The 24,414-nt window shown below is 41.2% G+C and overlaps 1 protein-coding gene across 8 annotated transcripts in view; it reads right to left on the bottom strand.

The window, feature by feature from the left end:
* Nucleotides 1–24,414, bottom strand: part of ARHGEF12 (Rho guanine nucleotide exchange factor 12) — a 77,870-nt gene that overhangs the window by 30,369 nt on the left and 23,087 nt on the right. For 5 of the 8 annotated variants that reach the window (XM_068916502.1, XM_068916501.1, XM_009674042.2 and 2 more), the window contains exons 2-9: nt 13,485–13,508; nt 12,651–12,739; nt 11,010–11,066; nt 3,573–3,671; nt 3,050–3,099; nt 2,222–2,279; nt 1,314–1,492; nt 605–682 (exon numbers count right to left, since the gene is read on the bottom strand). In XM_068916502.1, the coding sequence (XP_068772603.1) occupies nt 605–682; nt 1,314–1,492; nt 2,222–2,279; nt 3,050–3,088 (354 nt within the window). In that variant the 5' untranslated portion in view covers nt 3,089–3,099; nt 3,573–3,671; nt 11,010–11,066; nt 12,651–12,739; nt 13,485–13,508. The remainder of the gene's footprint in view (nt 1–604; nt 683–1,313; nt 1,493–2,221; nt 2,280–3,049; nt 3,100–3,572; nt 3,672–11,009; nt 11,067–12,650; nt 12,740–13,484; nt 13,509–24,414) is intronic. The other 3 variants (XM_068916504.1, XM_009674044.2, XM_068916505.1) reach the window with 1 other exon arrangement.

The following is a 24,414-nucleotide window of genomic DNA, read 5'->3' as shown; positions in this document are numbered from 1 at the left end:
TTAACTATTTCCTCACTATCAAAACTTAGATCTACAACCTATTCACTCATTCCATTAACACCTTCACTTCATTAACACATCTGAAATAATATATAGCACACCTACTGTTATATCAAGTAGACACCACAGAACGTCTGTTTTATATAGACCTTCCCTCTTTCCCGTGTCAAACGAAAATATCCACATTTTCAAGGTTTATTCAAGTAAATCACAACCACATTGAGCATACCCCTGAAGGCACGAAAACTCAGTGTCACCAAGAACTGTCATGCAGATTGTAGCTCCTAGTGAGAACTGACTCTCAGTGAGAGAGAAAGATGCTCACGTGCCATAGCATTAGACCAGACGGAGGGATGTATACATTTAAGAAATCCCTCACAATTTTTTTTTCCTACCCTGTCAAGGATTAGAAACTCATGAGACGATCAGTTAAGAGTGATCGGACATCCTGATGTTAGGCCAGTACACAGCAAAGCCAAACTGGAACATAAGCTATGCAAGGAAACGAGGATGCTACTAACTAGTGATTCAACAGCCCATCTTTGTGTTTACATCATCCCCTTCCTCTTCCTCCATCCCTCCTGAACATATGCAACTCCAGTACCTGCAGCCGCTCCTGCTCTTTCTGTAGCATCTTTCTCAGAATCTCCACTTTCTGGCTGTGGACAATATTGTTCTCTTCCTAGGAAACAGGGAGAAATTAGAGAGTCAGCTTTTTGGTGGAGCTGAGAATAGGAAAGGAAGATAGAGACGAGACATATACCCACTTCTCACCTACTTCCTGAACACGGTCACTGAAAACCCCTACAAGAAGGGATTCAAGTTTTTTCATGCCCTATCCTATACAGGATATAACCACTCAGTCCTACTTTTGAACACAGCAGTCAACATAAGAACAAAACAAACAAACCCCCCCAAACTGACCAGAAGTGTCTGCTTATTTGCTTTCCTCACTCTTCTTTGCCACATGTCTGAGCGTGTGTACAGCCCAATTGTTAACAGAATGGAATGACTGGCCTGGACTAGACATCGTGTAAGCTCCTATCATGCAAATTCTGGCAGTGTATCTCAAAGACAACCTGTGAAAAATGGTCAGCTGCCTTTGCGTTATCTCAGATGGGACAGGATATTTACTTGTTAAGATTTTTTCTTCCCCCCATGCGGCTATATGTCCACTGGGTGGCAGGACAAGAATTCCAATTCCAATCTGTGATTTGTGCAAGAAGAGCAAAACAATTCCTTGGAGAGAAAATACATGACTACATTTTTTCCACTGCTAAACTACTCTTTGGAAAGAGCGCTTTAAATCTTACCCCCATAAGTACTGGGCTAGTAATCCTTTCTGCGTTTCCTGATGTGCCAGGCGAATGGGGAGATGTCATGATGGGAGACATACGCCCAAATGCTGCCAGATCCACTTCAGAATCAGCTAATGGAATTTGGGGCGACCCTGGCGGGCGCCCCTGAACAGTGAGAGCTACATAGGAACCCGCTGCAGGGAGAACGAGAAAAATCCACACTTCAGACATTCGCGGATTTCTACAGTTCCCATTTACTCTCCCCCAAGAGAGAGTCTTGACTCAGACCATTCTTCACCCCTTTATTCTTCACACCAGAGAACTCGAGAGCACTGTCAGCTCCACTCCAGAGGTCTCCACTTAAATTTCCAGTAATCCAATGCCTTTCATCATAATCATCCCTAACAAAATCACACGGTGCAATTTCTAGTCCACCAAGTTGAAGTATTAACCTTATGCATATGCTGATACCAAAAATTAAAAACTGTGCTAGTTTGGAATGAACCAGTAACAACTTTCTCCTGCACAAGGAAATCAACCAAGAATTCACTTTGTTTGCAAATGCCATTACTTTGCAGGCATTGTACAGATCTATATTAACAGTGCATGAATAACTACGGTATTGAAGTCAGAATCAAAACAAGGGAAGATGTATGGGTAAGGGTTGAAGGTAACTTCAAACATCAAGCGAAGGAAAAACTGCAGAAGCTGCATCAGCTCAAGTCTGAGATGTCAAAATTACCTCCAATTTCTTTACTGCATCTGTCTCATACACACCCCACACCTCTCAGATCAGTCATACAGCAGCCAACAACATAGCTAGACTTTTCCCTTGCCACTCGATAGCTGAATCGATCAGTGGTCTCTTTCATGCTTTAAAGGAGCACAGTGGAAAAAAAAATTAGTAACCCGCCTTTACTTACACTTGATCAGCTTTACCACCTCCAAATGGTTTGAGTGTGTTACTAGAGTGCCATTCACCTGGGGGGGGAGGGGGGGGGAAGGAGAGCGGGAAGGAGAAAGCAATCAGTTTAACTCCTGATTTCCAAAAAAGGTAGAAATCTTTCTGGGTACCACATGCTATGCAATAAGCAATGAAATAGAGCGAGGAACAAGTAGAGATCTCTCCCCCTCCCTTCCTCTTCCCTCCCCACCATTACAACATCCACCAAATAATCAATTTCCCTCTAACAGTTAATCAGTTCTGCAAAAAGCAAGCCATACACACATACCAAAACACCAACGTAACAACAACAACAAAATCAATCCACCTCTAACTGGGCACAAAAAATACTCAGACTAGCTAACTGAATTCATACATTTATATACTTGGTTGAAATCCCATTTCTATCTCTGGTAAGCCGTCATTTTGCAGTTGTGGTTTAGAGCTTGATTTCTTAGCAGTTAGGGGGAAAAAAGCAATCCAAAGAGACTATTTATTTACAGGTAATTATCAATACCTCTCTGCTCATTGCCCCTGCCACTTCTTTTCTGGGTGAGATGTTTGAACCTTATAGGGTACCAGACTCATCAACATGGTTCTAAAATGAGTGTGTTCTCCACAACAACACTAACATTCAGCAGTGAGCTTCCGATGGTTACTGCACATCCCTAGAACAGGAAGACTTAGACCGTCTGCTACCCCACAGGCAAAAGCAAACAGCAGTGCAGACATATCAGTGACATTCGTTCAATGAAAGAATTCATTTAATACAAAGAGTCCATTTCCCTGATGTTTTGAAAGCCCTTACCTTGATAATTCTATCTCCTGTTTGCACTCCAGCCCGCATGGCTGCTCCATCTAGAGGGGCAAGAAATAGTTCAGTTCCAGTTTTAACAGATACACTCAAAGCAAAAACGGTTCAAGCACTTCTTTAGTCCCACGCAAAATTACTTCCCGTATTCACCCAAGCTTCCTCTTTCTCCACCAGATTACAATCTCATGAGTATCTACGCTACAGCAATTCTGCTCTCTTTTTGCAGTGGGTACGCCAAGCCACAATCCCACAAAGTTACATGCACGCATTCATTTCCCCTCAAGTGCAAGATGCCAGTTTCCAGACACATCTGATGCAAGAGAGGGGATTCACTGCCTCTCAACAGTGCAAGGCTGTCCTTGCACACCTAGTCCAAAGTCTGTGATAGCTGCAGCCATCCCACCCCTAAGGAAAAGAACCTGGAGTCTTCTCCTCCAGCTCACGCCTGCGTTTCTTTGATTCACACGAAAACCCTGTAGGCTGCTCTCTAGCTAATGTGTTTAGCATGTCTGCTTACCTTCTTTGACTGACTGCACGAAGACCGGATTGTCTCCGCTGACCGTCAGCCCAAATCCATTTTCATCCCGTTGGATAACGACACACCGTTGAACAAGACCTGTATAAAAAGGTGGGGAAAGGGCAGAAGAAAGAGGGGGAGAGAAATACAAAGAGACACAAGCTAGGCATCAGTCCAAAACCTTATCCTCTGAGATAATCACAGAGCACTGAAAGAAACTGGTACAAGACAACAGAGGGGAAAAATATATGAAAGACAGAAACAGGGCATCAGTCCAGAAACAGATAGCAATGTCAGGACAGGTCAAGCTTATTGCTTCAGTTACACAAAACAGAGATATACAACAGCAGAGATGCAGACAGCTCTGGCACATCAGACACAACTTGAGGTAAAGGCAGCTTTTAAAGAAGAACAACTATGTACACAAACCAATTTCCCTGTCTATATCAATAACTCTTCAAAGTATGGCATAGGGCTGTCATGTTCTAACACACCATCAAAAACACCAGACCTTACAAGCTACTTTTTTTAAAAGGCACACATATCTCAAACACACACCAGTGGGTTGGACTAAAACGAATTTATTAAATCGGGAAAATTTTTCCCTATTCTCAGCAAAAATTTCATCTCAGGGCACTTGCCACTCCAGATGAGAATATTCCATAAAACCAGAAGAGTAGCAGTGAAGAAGTACAAGCCACTTTTATTACACTTGACAAGCCTTCCGAAATCAGTATCCTGCTTCCCACCAAGCTATCGAGGTACAGGGCCAAAATCCCAGGAGCTCTGCGTCCTAATCTGCTCCTCCTTTAACTTGCTGTGACATCAAAAGCAAATTGTTGTTTCCAGGTGTTTGGACTACTCAGAATTGTCTGCAACAGTATTTGTTCCCACTAACGAATTCACTGGATGCAGCATTTTGAAAAGGTGGCTTGCTGTATGTGTCTATTGTTCACCTGAAAATGGACCGGGGGGAACCTAGAAGCCCCAGCATATTCTTTGCAGAAGGAAGCACTTGCCTCGGAGCATCTGAAAAAAGGCCTACCACAGCGGAGCCCTTATCTTGAAAAGCAGCTTCAGGAACTCTGCAAAATACTTCAAGGATGTTTTCTTATTTGCATAGCAGAAACCCACCAGTTACTAAAGAGCTCCCTTATTTTTAACAGCTTGCTTCGCTTCTTCATTTCCAAAGCTGCAGCAGGCAAAATCCTTACATCAGGATCTTGAGAAAGAACAGTCTTCTTCCAAGATCAGATACCAAAACTGCAGAAGTTCCATTTCATATGGAGGGAAGAAATTCTGTGATTCTATGAAAGGAAATTGTGAAGACCTTGCCCCACCAAGACTGTCTTTTCTGGAATCATTTTTAAGGAATCAATTGTAAGCGAGTGTGGAGTCACATGCCTTACATCACTCCTGCACCAATACAGCTCCTTCCACTTCTCTCAGGCAACTCCTGATGGAAACGAGGAGCCTCAAGTGCAAACACTGTCCGCCCATTCAGCCCTGTTTCTCAAGTACGGCATGTGCGCAAACGGGCGTAGGTGGAAAAGGTTGAATTCCAGCACTTAGGCTGCAGTATGAGCACAGTATCATCTCCCAGTAACTCCTCTTCCACTGATATAGTAGAAGCAATTATGCTATACATAGTAATCGGCAATAAACGGATGGAAGGTGAAAGCAGATGGGGAAAAAAACATCAGCTTTCACACCCTCCTGATATGTTTAAGTGAAAAAAATATGCCTCTCCCTCTTGCACCTCCCATTTTTCTATATGACCAAGCTTCTTTAAGGCTCACTTCATAAGAATGATGCCTCAGGGTGGGGTGTGGGAAAGAGAACACATGCTATTTCATAAAAACAGCTCGTTTTAAACTCCACTGCCAGACGCACAGGTTTTATGAGTAAGACACTAACTTAATCTTTTGACTCATCAGAACTTTCCTCGTTTAAAGGCACAGCATAGTCCTGCCTGCTCACTGTTTGTCCACTGAATTTCTTCCATTTCCAGAACCAATAACCCTTGGCTCTATTGCACTAAGAAGCGTTCTCCTTGAATGAGTCTGATGCCAAAGCAGAGGCAATGCATTTGGAGATGCAATATAAGCTGATCTTATGGAGTATAATTTAAGTTCCAGAAATACTACGCTAAATGCTTTCCCACCACAAGTCTCAATTTCACTCAAGACCACCTTTTAATTTTATAGGACAAACAATCTAACCAACAGGGAGACAACTGAAACTAAGACTACGGGAACCTAAATTAATTATTGCCTTTTGCCTGTATTTGTTCACTTCATAAGAGTAGGCACTTAGCCCTTTCCCTAACACAATGCAAAGGGCTGGAATAAGGTCTAGGTAGCCAGCTGAGAGGTACCATACTTGACCGACTTACACAGTCACCTTACACCAATTTCAATGAAATGACTTGCAGCTTCTCTGAAGATAACACTATCACCTGTGGAACTAGGTCAGCTTCAATTACACCTCCTGTCTGGACCAGGTAGACCAAAAAGAACAAGTCTTCCAGTGTACTGCTTCTCTCTGCTGTGAGAAAGAAGCAGCACAGAACTCCCCCAAACTTGTCATTTGCTCACTTTTGTTCTTTAAGTAATCTACATTCAATTCAAAATCTGCCCAGTGATTGAATTTTAAGAACAAAGCAGCAGCATTTTCATAACCCATGTCTTGTACCTTGAACACCTCATTAGACTCTCTGGAATGGATTTAAAGGAAAGCCACAAACCACTGAGAGCCCAGCAATGACACGCAATGTAAGTTTTCAACAGCCGTTACTGTCATGCCTTGATATCACAAGTACATCCAGGAAGCCTAACATTAGGCTACCGACTGTGTAGCAACTTCACCCACTGTAAGTTAAGCCTATGAATTTGGTGCAAGAATAAAGAGCAAAAATGATCTCAGACCCAAGTTCGTAAGCAGCAATCAGCTTTTCATTCATCTTTTTTGCTTTTGTGTTCCAAATCTTAGTGCTCCTTAGAAGGAAACCACAGGCCACTCATTTTGAAAGATCTTACCATAATATTCCATTTTTCCAGCTGAAGCTTAGTAAAGATTACAAGGTACATTGAACTCCTCATTGACAACATTGAACATCAAATCAATACTGATCTTATTCCCACATTCATTTTCACATGAAAACATCCCTATGGCAGGAAATTATCAGACATCACTGCAGCTAGGTTAAAATTACACTACATATTCATATTTCAAGTAGATACTTAAAACTCCGGGGGCAAAAGGGGTAAAAAATCTTAAAAATCTACTCTCATCTTCATGCATATTAGAATTTCTCAAGCTCATTGGTATTGCCTCAAGCCAAGAGCACAGTAAGACAGGTAACTGTTAAGCAGGTTTGAGATTAGAAATGAAAGCAGCTAGAAATTACCAGCCTCAGAAAAAAGGAATTACAAGAAAAACTAAGACGATCAGCTCTTCAATAGGTGGCACTATTCCCTCTGAAACACTGTGGCCCAGTTCTCCAGCCCTGTTACAAGTGCTCCTTGTGGGCAACAGGAAAGGGCAAAGTCCTAACTTCTCAAGGTCACTGAGATCCCATGGTAAAAATGATGATCTCCACCAGTTTTGACAGATACATTTTGATTATCCAAGAGCTTCTTTAGTTAAAAGATTTTCTCTTCTCTTCTTCTACAGACCGTAGATATTCTGAAGCTGTTCAATAAAACAGAAAATTTTATTTCACTACCAGCGCATAACAAACAGCGCAGGAGTTCATTCTGAAAACCTGACTCACAAGAGAGAACGGAGACACGAATTACATCTCCCATAATATAATGCAATTTTTCCTCTGATCAAGCTGTGTGGGACGTTGCATGGGAGGAGACTTCTGAACTATAACTCCCCTGGAGGCATTAGGCCACAATGGGAAAATGCAATTTAATATAGAAGTGATTTGAAATGAATCACTCAATAAACAAACCCATACTCTTTGGGGTTTTGAGAATGTCCAAATGTTTCACTTCAGCTGGGAAGCTTTAACATTTCTAAAAAATATTTCAGAATCCCCACTCCACAAAATAAATAAAGTGAAATGATCAGCTTTCATAATGAAAGCTTCTCATAGGATGAAACTCTGAATTTCACTTAATTCTAGTTATTACCACGGTCTTCATACCAAATGCCATATTAGCAGCATTCTTCAGATTCCTCCACTAACCCGGTAACAGAAGTCATGTAAACTCAGAGCAAAAAGGACACTATTTGAAAGTAGCGCAGTACATAACGTTGTGATAAAATTGTTAACGACAATGGCACTGAAAACCATTCATAACGCAAGGCTCGGTAACCTTTCTAGAAACAAAGAACAATGTATTTTAACCATTATAACTAGGACTATCTGCTCCCATGGAAACGACACATTCAATCCCTGTGGTCGAGCGCCCCTTGCACTCCAAGCCGTTTCTGGCTATTATAAGGGTAGTGATGAGGGGGTCCCAAGAGTCCTTTGGAAAGGCTGCAAAGATGGTGGCCACAACACAAAGACACAAGGCTGGGGAGAACGGCAAGACACAAAACAGGAAGAGTAAAGAAAGATTCTCTACGATTCAATTCAAGAGTAAGTGAACAGGGACAAAACCTGGATTTTCAACACAAAAAAGAAAAAGCCTATCCCAAAGGTGGACAGAACACGTGCAAGAATATGCAACGGGTCTAGCCTAACTTTTGGGCCTGAAATAGGTCACAGTACTAAATATAAAGGAAGGTATCTTTGGAGAGCAACTAAGTCACGGGGAAAGGGGAAGAGTAAGGGGAAGAGTAACTGATAACTCACCTACTACCGCAAAAGCTAATTTCAGTTTTAAATTTGTTCCAATGACAGCAATTCTACATCGAGAAAGAAATAACCAATATTGTAGAAGGTTATGGCACCAACTGGTAAATTACCGCAGATCTAAAATTACACTCAATCTCTCCCCTGATCATCTAGACGTTGTTGAATGCACAGATATGAGACGGTGGGATTTATGAAGGAAAACTCACGCTAAGTTGGATATCGCTATAAATCAAATTCTGTATATCAGAATGGTTTTTCTACCTAACTACCCTCCCCCAAGCCACTCATGTACTTCAAGAAATTCTGGCCTTAATTAAGAATTTCAAGAGGTAAGAACACACACGTGCATGAAAGTCACACCTCATTTTCCTGTTGTCATTCAAGAGTTTTCTATTATTCAGTTTCCAACGGCAAGGCAAAGAAAGAGCCAGTTAACATCCAGTCACCAGCAAGAAAAATATCAGTACAGTAGTTCTGCTTGTATGTTTTTAAATAGTTCGGTCCTATCCAAAGCAAATAGCAGACTTCTGTACACATACCACAGAACTCGGGAAAAATCGAGGGAAGAGACAAAAGGCAGAGCAAAGCCCAATGCAGAAAAGGCCACCAGAAAGGAAGGATGACTGGAAACCATTCCCATAGATCCTGGACACGGATAGAGCATCTGCAGGAAGCTTTGGGGGAAGTAAAGACTTCGGTTAGGAAGTCATGTTTCTTTCTTCCACACATGAAAATTCAGGACAGTGTACAAACTGAGAGAGAAGTATAAACACAGATACATTCCATTAAGCATACCACATGTTTCCTGTAATTAACCTGGAACAGCCTGACAGTACCTCCAGTACATTATGGGTAAGCAACATTAGGCAAAAATTAACGATGGTTCAAAACACAGTGATCTAGTCAATCTGGCTTCGCTGTCACAAACCACCGTTCACCTAGCTAGGGGAAGAACTGGTCACAACATAAGCTTGTCAGGAGCACCTCCCCAAAACATACGCTTTTCAAGCGGGTCATTTCATTGCTCAGTCTTTCTGAGCATGGGAGAAAGACATACAAGCTACAGCAGGGCAGGTGTCTTTAAGACGGATTTCCAGCTCTGCTGAAGCAAATCAATGCATGCTCAAAACCCTCTTACAGTCTCTGAAGAGCAATATCTCACACCTTAAGAACATGACTGTGCCATGTTACTACTTGCTTTTTTTTTTTTTTTAAATATAAGAAATATTTGTGAATCAGAATTCCAGGAAAAGAAGATCTCACTTTCACAGAAGGAATAGACTACGCCTCTGTAAATTGCACCAACTAAAGACTTCTTGCTAACGTACATATGCTGCTTTAGAAGGAAACGTTTGAGAGGTTTTTGTTTTTCAACGTTCCTTAGATAAGAGCTATGATAGCATGTTTTTGTATTATAGAGGTGGTTTAAGCAGTTTGATCACAGCCATAAACATCTATTAGTTTTATTACTGCGGAATAATGAAGTTGATACTGGAAGAGTCACTGATTTTTATCACTCTGTCCAAAAGTCAGGAGGGAGATATGCAGCAAGAAAATTCCCAACAGAGAAAAATCAGAAACAGAAAGTTATCACAGACTATTTTCAGTATCAGAAAAGGCAAAGGAAGACAGCCCACTGACTGCAGTCAAAACACAGCTGGATATACATGTTTAGAAACATGAAACGTAGCAGTACTGCCCAGATTTAGCTGACGTTCAAGGGTCTTAGAAGCTGGTAGGATTCAAAAGACCACTTATCAACTTGTGAAAACTTACTACCTGTTAGCTTCTAAGATATGAGTGCAAATCTCTTCAGAGGTCACAAATTAAACAAGTTGGTAACACAAAGGCAGGATGGAGAGTGTCACAGCCAAAAGACATATCTGATGTAAGCTGAAGAAGGAAGGATGAGCTAACAGGCTGTCTTTGGTAGACAATCTTTCCTACAGCACATGTCAAGGTGCACCGGCAACGTAAGTACTCGTGGCTTACTCCTATCCCAAACCGCTACATGTTAATTTGTCTCAGTCCACAAGCTCATCACACAGTAATACACAGCAAGACAGGACTGCCGGGAAACTTCTCCCTTTTTTGAATGAAGGGCAGTAAGTTCATATGCTTACGTTTTTTGAAATTATATCTAGACATATGGTTTTTCAGTTCTAGGAAACATTAAAAGGAACTGATATGAGATCCTTTACAAGTAATGCAAAAAGATGAATTGCTAGCTCATCCAGATTAACCTCCACAGTTACAAGAAGACATAGACTTTCCTACAGCCACAAAAACTCTTCTCGAGTCCAGTACGAGCTTCATCCACTGACAAGAATATTCGGTGGCACAAGATCCCAAAGAACAGCAGCCCCAGCAAGTTTCCCCAACTATGAACAGAGAGCAGGAGACTACAGATGACAGCCTGCGCTTGTCACATTTAAGTTAGTTTCCAGCCACTACAAGAACTACAAGCTGATACAGTGAGGCAACATTTAAACCCAGCTTCCCACTCCCTGCTGCAGAGCCAACCATGCGGATCACGTAAAGGGTAAAAGCCTTAGGTGCACAGATAGAAAGCATCGAGCAGACTGCAAAGGTGCAAGGATGCAGCAGCTGCTTTAGCTTACCATACGTCTCGGATCTACTCTCCTCTGAACTAGACTTTGTCTTCTTGGAGGAGCTATCTGCACGAGAGCAGGAGAAAAGGAGAGAGAGATATAGAAAATATGGAGACCAAACATGAGAAAAAAAAAATCATGAAAAACAGATTGATTTATTAGGTTAAATCGTGCAAAACACAAATAAGATGTGAACAACACATAGGTGAAACACTTGGAATAAGGTGTGAATAATTCAAGCATGAAGACACAAGTAAAACCACAAACTATCTACTACAGATTCTAAAACACAATAAAACAAATTCTCTGCTATGCCAGTAAGTGGACTACAGAAAACACTCTGGATAAAAACTGTCAACGCATAGAAATCCTGTGACATTTATCTCCAGGGTAAATGGCAGACATGTGCATAGTAGCGCAGTATTCTGAATCCACCTCTTAAAAAGAAAGGAATTTTATGCAGGCTACAGTGTAGAGTTCAACCACCAGACTTGACAGCAAGCATCATAGCAGGTAACAGTTCTCAAAAAACAGAATTACTTTTATCAAATTAAGATTGCTTCTAAAGTAGATAAACGCTCTCTGCAAGACAGGTTCATAGTCTGAGACCTTCTCCCACCTACCCAAACCTGGAATAATTTTACTTTACCTATTCCCAAGGACAAAGGGAAAAACAGCTACTAATTTAGACACTCTCCTCTATAGGATTTTTTTTTTTCTTAAAGAGACTTTAGAAGTCCATTTCAATTATTTTGTGCACAGCAAGGAGTCATGCAGCTAGTGGAAGGAAACATTAACGAACAAGATGGTTTATAAACACAAGCTTGAACCACAATGTGCACAAACACATTCTACAAGTTCTACAACCTTTAGATTCAACTCTCATCTGTTCCACAAGCCCTGAGGGCAATGACTGCACTAAACAGCAGAAGGCACAGACATGAAAAACACACACATTGCATGGGGCCAGGAGGCTCAGACAAGAGCCTGTCATGCATTTCATGAACATCCACGGTAGTCACTGGGTTAGCGTTTCAGAGAGAGAAGTAAGAATCCCTGCATGCATCCTCATTGCCAAGACAGCAGTGCTGACCAAGTTGACCCAGATTTCACAGAAGATTTAAAAAAATCGAATAGCACATCCTTTCAAAAAGAGAAACCCCTAACTTTATCTTAAAATATATCATGTGGGAAAGTACAGATTAACTTTAGACGTGACAAAGAAGGTTCAAAATCTACTGAAGCTCAAACTGCCCCCCTCAAAGAATACCAGCCCCGGTCGACACTAAGATCTCTGTCTCACTTTTTCCCCTACTAAACCACCCAAAAGAACCAACTAATGACAATATTTGCCCATTGAAATTTCAGACTAGCTTTTTTGAAATGGGAAGTAGCTACAACTATTCACTGATACCACAAATATAGATTTATTCTTGCACAGTTAACAGCCACTTTGTAGATAAGCATGCTTAAAAGCAAGCCAATATTCATTTCAATGCCTGGATGATTCAAAAAGGCTTTGCAATCACAGAGCACAACACAGCTCTTGAAAACCACACTCATTAACACATCAGAATCCTTCTTATTCCAATTCTGAGTACCTTTCAAACTGAAGTCTAGATTTTCATTTGTGAAGTTGTAAGATTTTACCTGTAGGATCAAAGTCGTGCGTACTACTGCAGCGTTCAACCTTCTGCTTCTTGTCAGCTGGAGACTCTCTGCTCAGAATGCTGCCGTGTCTGCGTCAAACCAAAGAAGACCATCCTGACTACTGTACCGCAAAAGCATCGCCTAACTGGCGATTTCTTTGCAAATAAGCTTCAGTAGCTCCATTTGCTAACAAGGAACTTAAACAACAAAAATGTATACGTTAAGTTCACCTCAAAAATCATTCCCGATCAGACTGAATGTCAAGAGGAAAAGTTATCCCCCTCAGAACATTTAAAAGTGTATCTGGGTTCTAGGAACAGTTTCTGTAACCGTTCAGATTAGCAGGAGCAAGTATACTCTCTCTCATCACTCAAAAGCTGATGATATTTTATTTTAAACGCAAAATAAATTTAAGTTACATAAAGCTGAAAAAAACTCTTCAAATCTTCCGTAATTCCACCTCCTCTCCTGGTAAGTCTTAAATCTTTGTATGCAAAAATTACAGATTAAGAAAAAAATACCCCCTGAAGGAAGTGTCTGTACATCATGCACCAGCCTAGTGCCACTTTCTCTGGCCATCTCAAATTCCAGATTAAATTAGCCAGTGCACATAACAAATGCAAATGGTAGCACTATGCCATGCACTTTAAATTTGTCATCCAGTCATGTTTTGGGCACCCAGTCCAGATCCAGATACTTAATTTCCTCACATCTGTAAGGGATATTGCCACCTAGGTGTCTGTACCTGTATTTGCCTTCTAAAAGTACTCCTTCTTCAAAAAGGCTATGACATAACTTGCAATATAGATAAGCCGTAAGACTTCAGTAACTTACCTTGTAGGTTTTTTGAGAGGAAACCTGGAAAGAAGAAATAACATAAGTTTAATGAACTCTTCTTCTTTTTTTTTTTTTTTTTGTCCTCAACATTATGCTGGTTCTCAACATTCATGTTTAAAAACAAAGACATTTTATACTTCTACAATGCCCTAACAAGAGAACAAAAAAAGACTTTTTTGTTCTTATACTTCAGCCAATTATTAGTCCATTACAGTTGATTCAAAGTACAGAATTACTATGAATATGGTTAAGGTCTCAAACAGAAGTAAGAGCAGAAGCAGAACTGGAGCTCTCAAACCCACCGTCTGATAGGTCTTTCTTTTTCATTAGCGTAATAGCTCGTGGGTCATCTTCTTCTCGTAACAAATAGTGCCATATGCTAGGAATTAACACAGTTGGCTTTGCCCTGTTGATGGACTTCTTACCTGGTGTGTAAACTTTCACTGAAAATTCTCCTGCAGCGGAGACATTCCAACTACCTCCCTCCTAGGTGGATTCTGTGGCATTTAATAACGTTAGAGTTTGTGCTACCATTTCTTCCTAACAAGGTCGCTACTTTCATGAAACTGTAAGAACTTGCCATCTTTGAGACAAGTAGGAAGTCGATTTTAGCTCAAATTGTATTAACTGTTCCAAAATTATCGGAACATGCAGACAACATAAGCAACAGAAACTGCAGTTAAAGGGAGGCAGAAGTCTATCCGTTATTAATTATGGAAAAGAAGAGGGAATTAAGAAACCCAGATTTTTTCCTTGAATTACCACAGAAAAACGACAAAGCCAGGGGTGTGCTATCTACCTCAAGGCAACAACTTCTCCTTTGAAAAAACAAAACTAGCGTTTTCTCAAAACTTTCTAGAAATTTAGCTCCACATTTAGAGCCATACATGTACTCATGAAAAAAGAATGTATAATTTAAGTCACTTTTTGTTCTAAATGAACACAATTATGACTATTATAGCTGAAAGAAACTACTCTCATATTTTTCCCCCTCAGTTCAAACAGATCCACTTGGTAAAGATCGATATTCCCATGGTAAGTCTGCACTAGAAAAAGAACACCACGTATCGATGTAGGAGAGTCCCACAGATACCTCTTCCAACCTCACACTCAGCAGAGCTGCACAAAAACCTAATATTACTAACAGAAATACTTTAATGAAGCATTTCAGTGAAAAGCTTTATCCCACGGTGTTTCCTACCAAGCACCTACCATTACTCCAGGCACACTACCGCAGCAAAAGAAACAATTCACAAACAAAAATGAAGTCAGTTCTCTTGCGCTATTTCTGTTTGAGTTCACAGTTATTTATTATCTGTTCAAGCCTAAAGAGCAAACTTTAAACTGTAGTGGTCTAGAGATTATGTAAAAACTTCCACTTTGTTCTTAATATGTAAGATGCTGACTTTAACTACTCGGAAAGAAAACCCTAAAGCTTTTTATACAGCAGCATACAGTGACACTGAAATAACAGGGAATTCTTTCTGCTCGAGCAGAAAGCATGCACGCAGAAGTCTTACTGAGCGGGAGCCAGAATCCCCCAGCTTCCTATTCTGAGGTCCTGACTGCAAGCACAGTCTTAGGTGTGATCCTTCAGTATAAGCCGTCAGGACTTACAAGCAGCCAGCTAGCTTTGACAGAATCAGAAACATTAACGCTAAAAACCCATCGAAAGAGGCCTCCCCGCGAGGCCCCCCCCCCCCCCCAGAACCACACCAGCTCAGGGCTCACTCCTTTTGGGCTGAGCCTTTCCCGCAGCAGAGCCGCGCTCCGCTCTGCTGAACAATGCCGCCTGCGTCAAAGGGCGCAGGGAGCCAGAGCATGCCGGGAGAGGTTCCCGGAAGCGCCGGAGCCCCTTGGCCGCGAGCCAGTTTCCTGAGTTTCTTTCTTCTCCAAAGCCAGGAGGGAGGGCCATGGTGGGGAAGCAGGGCCGGCAGCAGGTCATGATCACGGCGAAGCCGCTCTGGCACACTCAGCACATTCACGGGAAGCAGTGAGACAGATCTCTAGGTCCTCTCCCACACTACATTTCTCCCTCCAGTTGCTCAGCTTGGCTTCAGAGGCATTTGGTGAAGTCAGCGAAGCAGGACGCCGATGGCCTTTGTTCAGCTATACTAGAGATGAAGTAGTAACAAGTCCCCGTCCCCCCCGGGCTCCCCTCACAACCCTCCAAGAGCTGAAATAGTTCCAGACCACTGAATTATAAAAATCACAGAAATTAGAGATGGAATAAACTGCTGAGTTAAGACCAGAAATATGTTCTTGCTGTCTTTGCTAGGCAGACTGTGGGGAGCACTCAGCACAAAAGTTTCTCCTCTTTCCCCCAATTCCTAACCGAATACCTCCTAGCATCTCTTGGTTTGCTGAAGATATCCTTCAGTTCCCCAGTACTATATCACTTGTATACTACGCAAAAAGCAGAACACAATCGAGTGGATAAATGGAACATAACCAAAGTACACAATAGTTTCCACGAGTTTATCCAACAACTTTATTTTTTAGTGCATTTAACCTTACTTTCAAATAGTATTATACCTGAAAGACATGTAACGTATAAAATGTATTTCACCTACTATTGTAAACACCACACAGGATGGAAGGTGCGGCTCACAGCTGGAGACTTAACTCCAAATCTAGCCGGCAAGTTTAGGCTACATGATAAAACCCCGTAGACATTTTGTCTGATAACTGATGAACATCAGCACATTCTCAAACAAGTTGTTCCACTCTCTCAACTCCCAAATACCAGGAACAATTAAAAGCCAAGTCACATTTTGTTTTTAAAATACTGGCTCAAATTATTTAAGTAATTTAAATGCTTCCAATTACTAAAAGCATGTCTTGTTAGTCATGCTGCATTAGGAAAATCTATTTATCAAAAAGCAAAGCAAGAAAAATACACCTACAACTAGTAACACTGCGGATTAAAAACTGCAGCTCTCCAAGTTATCTCACACACGCATACACCACTCAGTACTGGATCAGTGCCTAAAAAATACCTTGAAGCCAAGACAAAAAAAAAAGAGAGTTTTCAGACTTAATGTGTCAAAACACACCAGAGCTAGGAAGGATTCCCAGCTTGCAGCAGTACAAAGCATTCCATTCTAGCCCTGGAGGTTGAAAATATATCTCACCATAAATAGCACAGCATTCAGATAACCATGTTGGGTTTTTTTTCCCCCCCCTTACTAAAATATTACTAGAATTCAAGTATCTGCTATCTCAAAAACTGATCAAAGAGGAAAAATATTTAGATTCAGACAAGGGCCTCAACCTTGGAAATACTTATTCATGTGCCTAACGAGTTCCATTTACTTCCGTAGGACTACTCGCATGCCTGAAATTAAGCTTGTGTGTTTGCATGATGGAAGTATAAATTACTACAACTTGTGCTGAGATGAGTAAGAATTATTGTGAAACCCATACAAAAGAGAACAGCCAAAAACTGCTTGCTTGACAGAACTGATCTTTAATTAGGAGATGAACAGTTGCACTAGAAGCTTCTTCATTGCTTTATTAGTTTCATTTAAATAAGAGATTGCTTGTTACAGACAAACCCTCTAAGGGGATTCTAAATGTGACAGAGAAGCAGCAAGAAAAACCCCACCCACCCAAAACCCAAGAGGGGTGAGAAGTATTAGGGTTTCATTCCTTCTTTATTTATTTTAATTCTTCTCACAGATTTAGGAAGAGAAGAGGAAAACCAAACGTAACTCAAAGTTTTTCCTCACCCCCCCCTGCCCCCGAACGTGGCTTTTTAAGATGGCATCAACCTGCTTCAGAAGGTTTTCACCAAGTAATCAGTCAATGAGGGGCCTTTTGCCAGCACCACCTCCATGGAGTTCAGTGACAAAACAAGCTGTTTAACAGCCAACTACATTTCTGGGAGACGGAGCTGGATTCTACTCTCCTCTTGCTCCTACATACCTCAGCAGAGCCTGTAACTGGAAGAACTGAAGGCACTTCCCAGGTAACACTTAAAACCACCGAACAGCTTTCACAGCTTCATTTCTCGTGCGTACAACTCCTTCAGGACCTACTAGGCTTCATTTTCAAAACTCGGGTTGGGCCTGCACTGACAAAGACTGTCTTTTCTCTGCCAACTCTGCAGGTTTAAATGAGTGCCCCGAAAGTACAGTAAAATGGATGCCACTTTGCAGTTATTTCCCAGAATTTTACCTTGAAAAAAAACTATAGAATAAAGAGAAAAAGAAAGCCTGTTTACTTTCTCAGTTTGCAGACACACACGACCACCCCGGCACTGGGTTGCTGGGCCTAAAAGCCTCAAAAACACCATTATGGGAGAGCACTGACATGATCTGAACAAAAGCAGTACCGATATGACCTTAATATAGAGTTAAAGGCAGTCTTCTGTCACAACAAAACGAGGTAGACGTGCTCTGTACAGGACAGCGGGTGAGTAAAAGGAACTGATGAGACAGCAAATGACAGGCGGATAGAGAGAAAAACAGATGCAGCAAGTGGGCAACTATTAGCAACCAAGAAAAAAATGCAGACAGAAATCTGCCATTTCACTACCCTGCCAACAAACTACAGCTGTGTAGCTTGTGGACAAAACCGACTCAATACGTTAAGTCTCTTTACCTTTGCATTAACCCACTTGAGCAGTTTTACGCGTTGTCATCTTTTCCCCCTAACAAAGTGCATAAGCTCGGGAAACTCACAGAGTTTTCTTCCTCAAAAAAACCCAACTGCATAGCAAGAGCAACAGATTACAATGCAAGACACAGAAACGGCCAAGTTGAAGATGGGAACCAAATGGCATGGATTCCTGAGACCACTCGGAGCCAACGTGCCGATCTAACGCACTTGTAGCAAGGAGGAGGCGAAACTGAGCTGGGCAATAAAAAATTTCCTTGTTATTTTTGTAGGAGTCCAAGGCAGCACACAGCTGACACAATGACTCATTGAAGAATCGTTCATGGCATTATTAGCTTTAGATTACTGATTGCTTTGCGAACAAGCCTAGTTTCTGCCTTCTGAGAAGGAACACAGGAAATTCACTGAAGTGACTTATAGCTAATATCTTCCTGTGTTGACTCCACAAAGTCCTCCATCTTCTAAACCCTCTCAGTAACTTCAGTGTTAGATTTGGCCTAATGAAGGATGGATCAGCACCTCCAGCTTGGTCAATATTATATTTCATTTATCTGATTCACCAGTGTTTCTGTTCATAACTAGAATACGCCATGCAACTCTCCTTTTAGGTTAGTAAACGTAGAGTAGCCAACAGTCCATCCACATATTTCTTGATGGATCAGTAGAAGTATCAATTAAAGGGATCAGCACTTAACTGAGGGTGATGTGACTGAGCACTAGAACAGGTTGCCCCGAGAGGTTGTGGAGTCTCCTTTCCTGGAGATACTCAAAACCCGCCTGGACGCAATCCTGCACAACGTGCTCCAGATGACCCTGCTTGAGCAGGGAGGTTGGACTAGATGATCTCCAGAGGTCCCTTCTAACCTTGGTCATTCTGTGATTCTGTAACTCAAACCAAGTTAAGATGAATTGGGTAAAAATCAAAGAAAAAAAATTATGCCTTTCCCAAGTCCGGAAACCTACTAGGTTTCTGATGATCCGTAAGAAAAGAAGGTATCTCTACAGGGAAAGAGCCCACCATGAGTTCTGCTGAGAGCATCTTTCCATCACAGAGACATTTCCTCTACCAGCAGCATTGGAGGGAAGAGTGTTGCTGCAGAGCATCACTGTGTAGATTTTGGTAAACTTGCATTCTTGTAGTTAGCCAGAGATTTATTTTGGGTGAGGGTTGTTTTTTTTTTTTTTTTTTTTTTTTTTTTTAAGAGGGTTGGAGAGAAGGCGGCAGCAAGAGAAGAGAGCAAGAGAAGAGAGAAAGTCAGTCAAAAAAAAACAAAACAAAACCCAAAGCAGAAGGCAAACATAAGACTTCTTCACAAAACATGTATTTAAAAAAACCCTTGAGACTGTGCTTCTATACAAGGAGACACATGGAAATTCCTGATGATGTAGGTACTGTGTCCATCCAAATGAATTTTGCTCCCTTTGGGACACACTGCTTTGCAAATAGATGTGTTCAGCTGTGTTCAGCTCTGAAAGGAGCTTGCAACTGTGTCTGTTAAATAGAAGAAAGAGGCAAGCAGTGTACTTAGAATATACTACAGCCAACTGTAGTTCTGTCCTTAGCATCCTTTCCATGTAAAGTTTTCAGATTGGAAGGGCTTATATTTCTCTAAGAACAGTAATGTTTGGAAAGGGTAGAAGAAATGCATCTCTAGAGAAGTTTCATCCACAGTTCAGTCATTCAGTCCCAGCCCAAGCAAGTGCCTCAGCTATTTTCCATGACACAAGCACTCAGATTTTTCCAAGAGCTGATGTCAGGGCTTTTCATGGAGAAAGAACTGCATTTACAGGGCAGGCAAGGAAGGAGGGCTTCCCCAGCAGCTATTCTCAATGTGGCCTTTGTGCTGCTCTGCTGCTGAAGCCAGGACCCTGCAAGAACTCTTAGTCCCCACAGAAATTCTACAAAGCGGAGGGGACATTTTGCAGAGACATTTGTGGCAGCAAGGACTATTCTTCCACTCCTGACTGACTTCCAAGGCTCAGAACCATCAGCTTTCCATCTACAGGGTCTGAAGTTACAGTCCCTTAAGACAAGGGCACCTATTGTTCAATATCTCTACAACTGGGTAGCAGCAGGCAAGCAAACTAAAACTGGGGAAGGGGGCAGTGGAAGAGTGCATACATAAAACAAGTTGCTCGTGTTTCCCTAATGCTGCTTTTAGGTGAAGCCTAAAAGCATGATTCAAGCAATAGGGATCTAGTTTGCCCACAAAATACCCTTCAGAACAGGAATAAACTCTGACCTGACACCAATCAAGAAAAGACCTTCCCAAATCACAGGGGATTTCCTGCTAGTCTCCCCATCGGCTTGGTTACAAGTTACTAAGTCAGTCTGTTTCCTACCTCTGGGAAAGGAAAATCAGCATCCTTGAAACAGAAAAATAAATGAATCAAACATCAGCTATATTGAAAAAGACCAAGTACTCTTTAAAAAACACCTTCAGAAATTGTTACCATGACAACAATAAAAAACATTCTGAGGCGCCATGAAATAGAGGAGAAATGTCAATGATTGGTTCATTTGCTGCAAGTTTTTATTGCGTTACACGCTTCATGGAATTGAGCAAGTACTGTAAAAAGGTCAAGCCTTGCGATGTCAGAAGTTATGACCAGGATTTTAAGTTTGTTTATTTTCACGTAGGCTATGGACAACTATTTCCAGGCAGAGAGCGCTCAAGCTTCCCCCAACACAAGGAAAGGCGCCTGAAATAAGCAGGGCTTGGCCATACTAAAGGAGGTCCAAAATAGCCTTTTCTCCCCATTTTCATAACATCTTGGCAACCGGAGCTTCAGCTCTTGCAGGGGAGGAAAAAAAGGGGGGAGGGCAGAATATACAAGTTGATTCTATTCTCCAGCTTTCAGAAATCTGAAAATCATTTAAAACCCCTCGCCCAGGGACGGCTCCACTGTGAAAGAACCGAATAAAGCACCAAGGCTTCTTGAGCAGACAGGGCGTGGCAGTCAAAATTAACCTGCCTCCCTAAACTGCAGCTAATTACGGGGAAATGAAATGTTTGCTTTGCTTGCCAATAATTGCAATACAGAGCTGGCTCAATGGAAGCAGCCCTCCTCCCCGCCTCCCCAGCAGCACTCCTCCTACACTGAGCCTGGAAAAGCCTTCTAGTTAGATGCACCCAAAATCAAAGCGAGGGACAAGCGAACAAGAAAGCTGTGCCAGACAATTTTATTTTGCTAAAACCAGCCATAGAAACCTAAAGCCTTCAACTGCCATGGGATTTGCTTTCACCCAATACACACACAAGGGCTCGGAGATCATTCACGTTGCCCCAGCCTGTCACGCAGTTTTCGCATTTCATTAGGCACACAGCCTAGTTCCTTATTAATGCCATACCTCACTTGTGGCTGCTATGAACCAGCAACAAGAGTAGTGTGGAAACAGTTCTTCAAAACAGCAAAAGACAGCAATTAGAAAGGGAGGAGAAAGACAAACTGCATGTAATACGACTGGAAACGTGGCTTTGAAAACGCGGTAACTCTTAACTCCAACTACCCAGCTTTAAGTTTTGCAAATATATGTACAAGGTTCAGAGCCAGATTTGAATATTTGGCCCAGAGTTCACATTTCTAGTGAGTGAGTTCAGACAGTTGCCTGCAACAGGAACACCATGCCTCTAGAGCACATAAGTAATAAATGTATCTCAGTTTCTGGGTATCAGTATGAAATAGTCTCTCTAAGAGGAAAACATAAGAAGAACTAGTTTCTGTTTTCAACTGTAAAATTAAGAATTAGGTCCCCAACTCCTAATCTCAGCAAGTTCTAGAGTAGATCTAAAATAAATAACATTACCTACATCTTTACCGTTCCTCCAGTATGCCTTTCAGAAGTTGTTTTAAAAAAGAACCAGCAAGCTTAAGTTCTTCTGTCCCTCATCATTATGAATACATATCTGAGTTAACAATATTTCACTGCAGATTTACTTCAATACAGATTTTGCTGCAATTTGAAAACATTAACAGAAACATAGCAATACCTTCACTGATGGATTAGTATTTAAAATGTACTGTACAACGCAAAATTTCATTAAGTTACTCCTATCATAAGGTCAGTATGTCTCACATATTAGCTCCAAGAAAGGCATCTTGTCTTAATTTGTATTTTCCTACAATTCCCTTGTTAGTTTGTATTAAAGGTTAACGTACATTATTGATCTAGAAATGTAATGTCAACATTTCAAGCTCAAGACTTATCTTTCATCAGATCTAGGAATTTATCAGTTCACAGCTAAGCAGACACTCAAGCAAAAAGCATTTTCAGCCCTGCCTTTGCTTTCCCACTCAGTCATGAACCTTTAGTCAAACTACACCCATTCTGTATGGGATTTGCAGACAACATCCACCCTTATGACCTTTGCAAAGCTTCTAAATATTTGCCAGCTGCAATAAACTAATTTACAGCTAATATGTCTTAAACTACCCAAAGGCAAAGTGCTCTCAGTGGCCTAATTTACACTGAGGAAAAATTGGATAGACACACTATTTTACAAACAAGCCGCAACACAGACAGAACCAAGAAATCATTACCACACTGTTGCTTAACCGGTATCGTGTATTATTAATACTTAGTCCTTCACCGCTTCCAATGCGGACAAATTCTCCTGGTGAAGTTTTGCTACTGTAGATGCAAATACTAACTAAGGTCAGCAGTATTAGGAGTATAAACTATTTGAGACTAGACTAACTTAAAAATATGTAATTAATTTAACATTTCACCCTCTGTGCTTCGCCACTTCCCAAGAGGATTTCTATCATAGCATAAATGAATATTTAAAAAAAAAAAAAAAGTAACTATGGGAAATTTCTCAATTGTCTATTTCCTCAGTTTGCCAGAATTTAAAAAAAAAAAAAGAAGCGTGATGGAAATTTAACTATAAAGAGATTAGCAACACCATATACTAACTCTAAAGCTATCTGATGTTATTTACTTTGCCGAAGAGAAATGAAGGGACCTCAGTGACATGCAAACCTATTACTTACTCCTCCCCTGAAAGGCAGGTCTCGGCTATAAAGCATGAGGCAAAAAATGCACACAGCGTACATTGCACGAAAAGTGAAAAATTTACACAGGCGTTCATGGCAAGCTTTGCTCGTTGCATTTCATGAGCCCCTTCAGTTAAGTTACAGGATGAATCCAAAAAGACCAACTGCAAAGAACGGGAGTAGAACACAGGATTAGGATTTCACAGTAACATCAAACTCTGTTTCTTCTACTATAAAATGGAAGGGAAAAAAACAGTAGTGAAGCCACGGTTCTTGTAAAATGGCTCAAGATCTTGAGAACAGTGCATGAGCCAAATACATTGCTATTAATAGACCTCTGAATATGTTTGCATTAGTATTTTCCTCTTGGTTCTCTTAAAACAAATAAACAAAAATAGAAGAAGAAAAGAAAAAAAAACATGTACTCGGGAAACCTACCAGCTGCTAAGAGGTGATGGCAGTTAAATTCCTCAAGATATGTGGCAGCAGCATAGAGATAACCAAGCTATCAGAAACCTCAACATCACTTTTAAGTCGTTTCCCCACCCCCTTTCCACTTGCACCACTTCTCAGTACCGCCTCCTCGTAACAGGCACAAAGCTGAGAACTGTCAACTCTCATTGACTTTACTGAGAGCAGAGCTTGCAATAACTTGCAGATTGTCACCCAGTATTTCAGAGAGTTGCCTCTTCTTGTCAGAGCCATCTAGAGTGCTGCTTTCCTGGGAAAATGAGTGTCCGTCCACAAAGGGAAGTGCCTACTTTATAGCATATTCCCTCCAGAAGAAAAGTAAAATAAAACAAAACACCAAAACAAAATACCTGGTAGCGATTAGCATTTCACAGCCCTTTCACACCAAATCCTGATACCCATACGTTAGCAGAAACTACTGCAAATGGAGAGAAGTCTCTCAATGAGCTCATTGCTGTTACTGTATTAACGCTGCCTCGGTTCTGCACCAGCGGTACCGTCCAGACCATCAGTGTAGCTACCCTCTACTGAGGCAATTTGAACACCTTACAATAAAATCCCCTCCCCAAATTAGCAAAAACTACACTCAGAAAAAGAAAAAAAAAAAGATAGTTTCTCGAACACTAGTAACTAATTTAAAATTAATGCCATAAACGTTAGTTTATCAAAAATCACATTCATTTCAACTGCAGTAACTGGTGAGAAGGTTCTGCTAGCACGCAAAAGGGCTGGTATGTAATTCAGTATGTAATGGGGAATTGTAAAGAAGGTAGCGCTGCCAGCATCTACTTGCAAGGCACCTTTCCTAGCTGTCAAAACCTTTGTTCTTGAGCTGAGA

The sequence above is a fragment of the Struthio camelus genome, chromosome 22 (assembly GCF_040807025.1).
Source record: "Struthio camelus isolate bStrCam1 chromosome 22, bStrCam1.hap1, whole genome shotgun sequence".
Lineage (NCBI taxonomy): Eukaryota > Metazoa > Chordata > Aves > Struthioniformes > Struthionidae > Struthio > Struthio camelus.
This window is presented reverse-complemented; position numbering and strand designations above follow the sequence as displayed.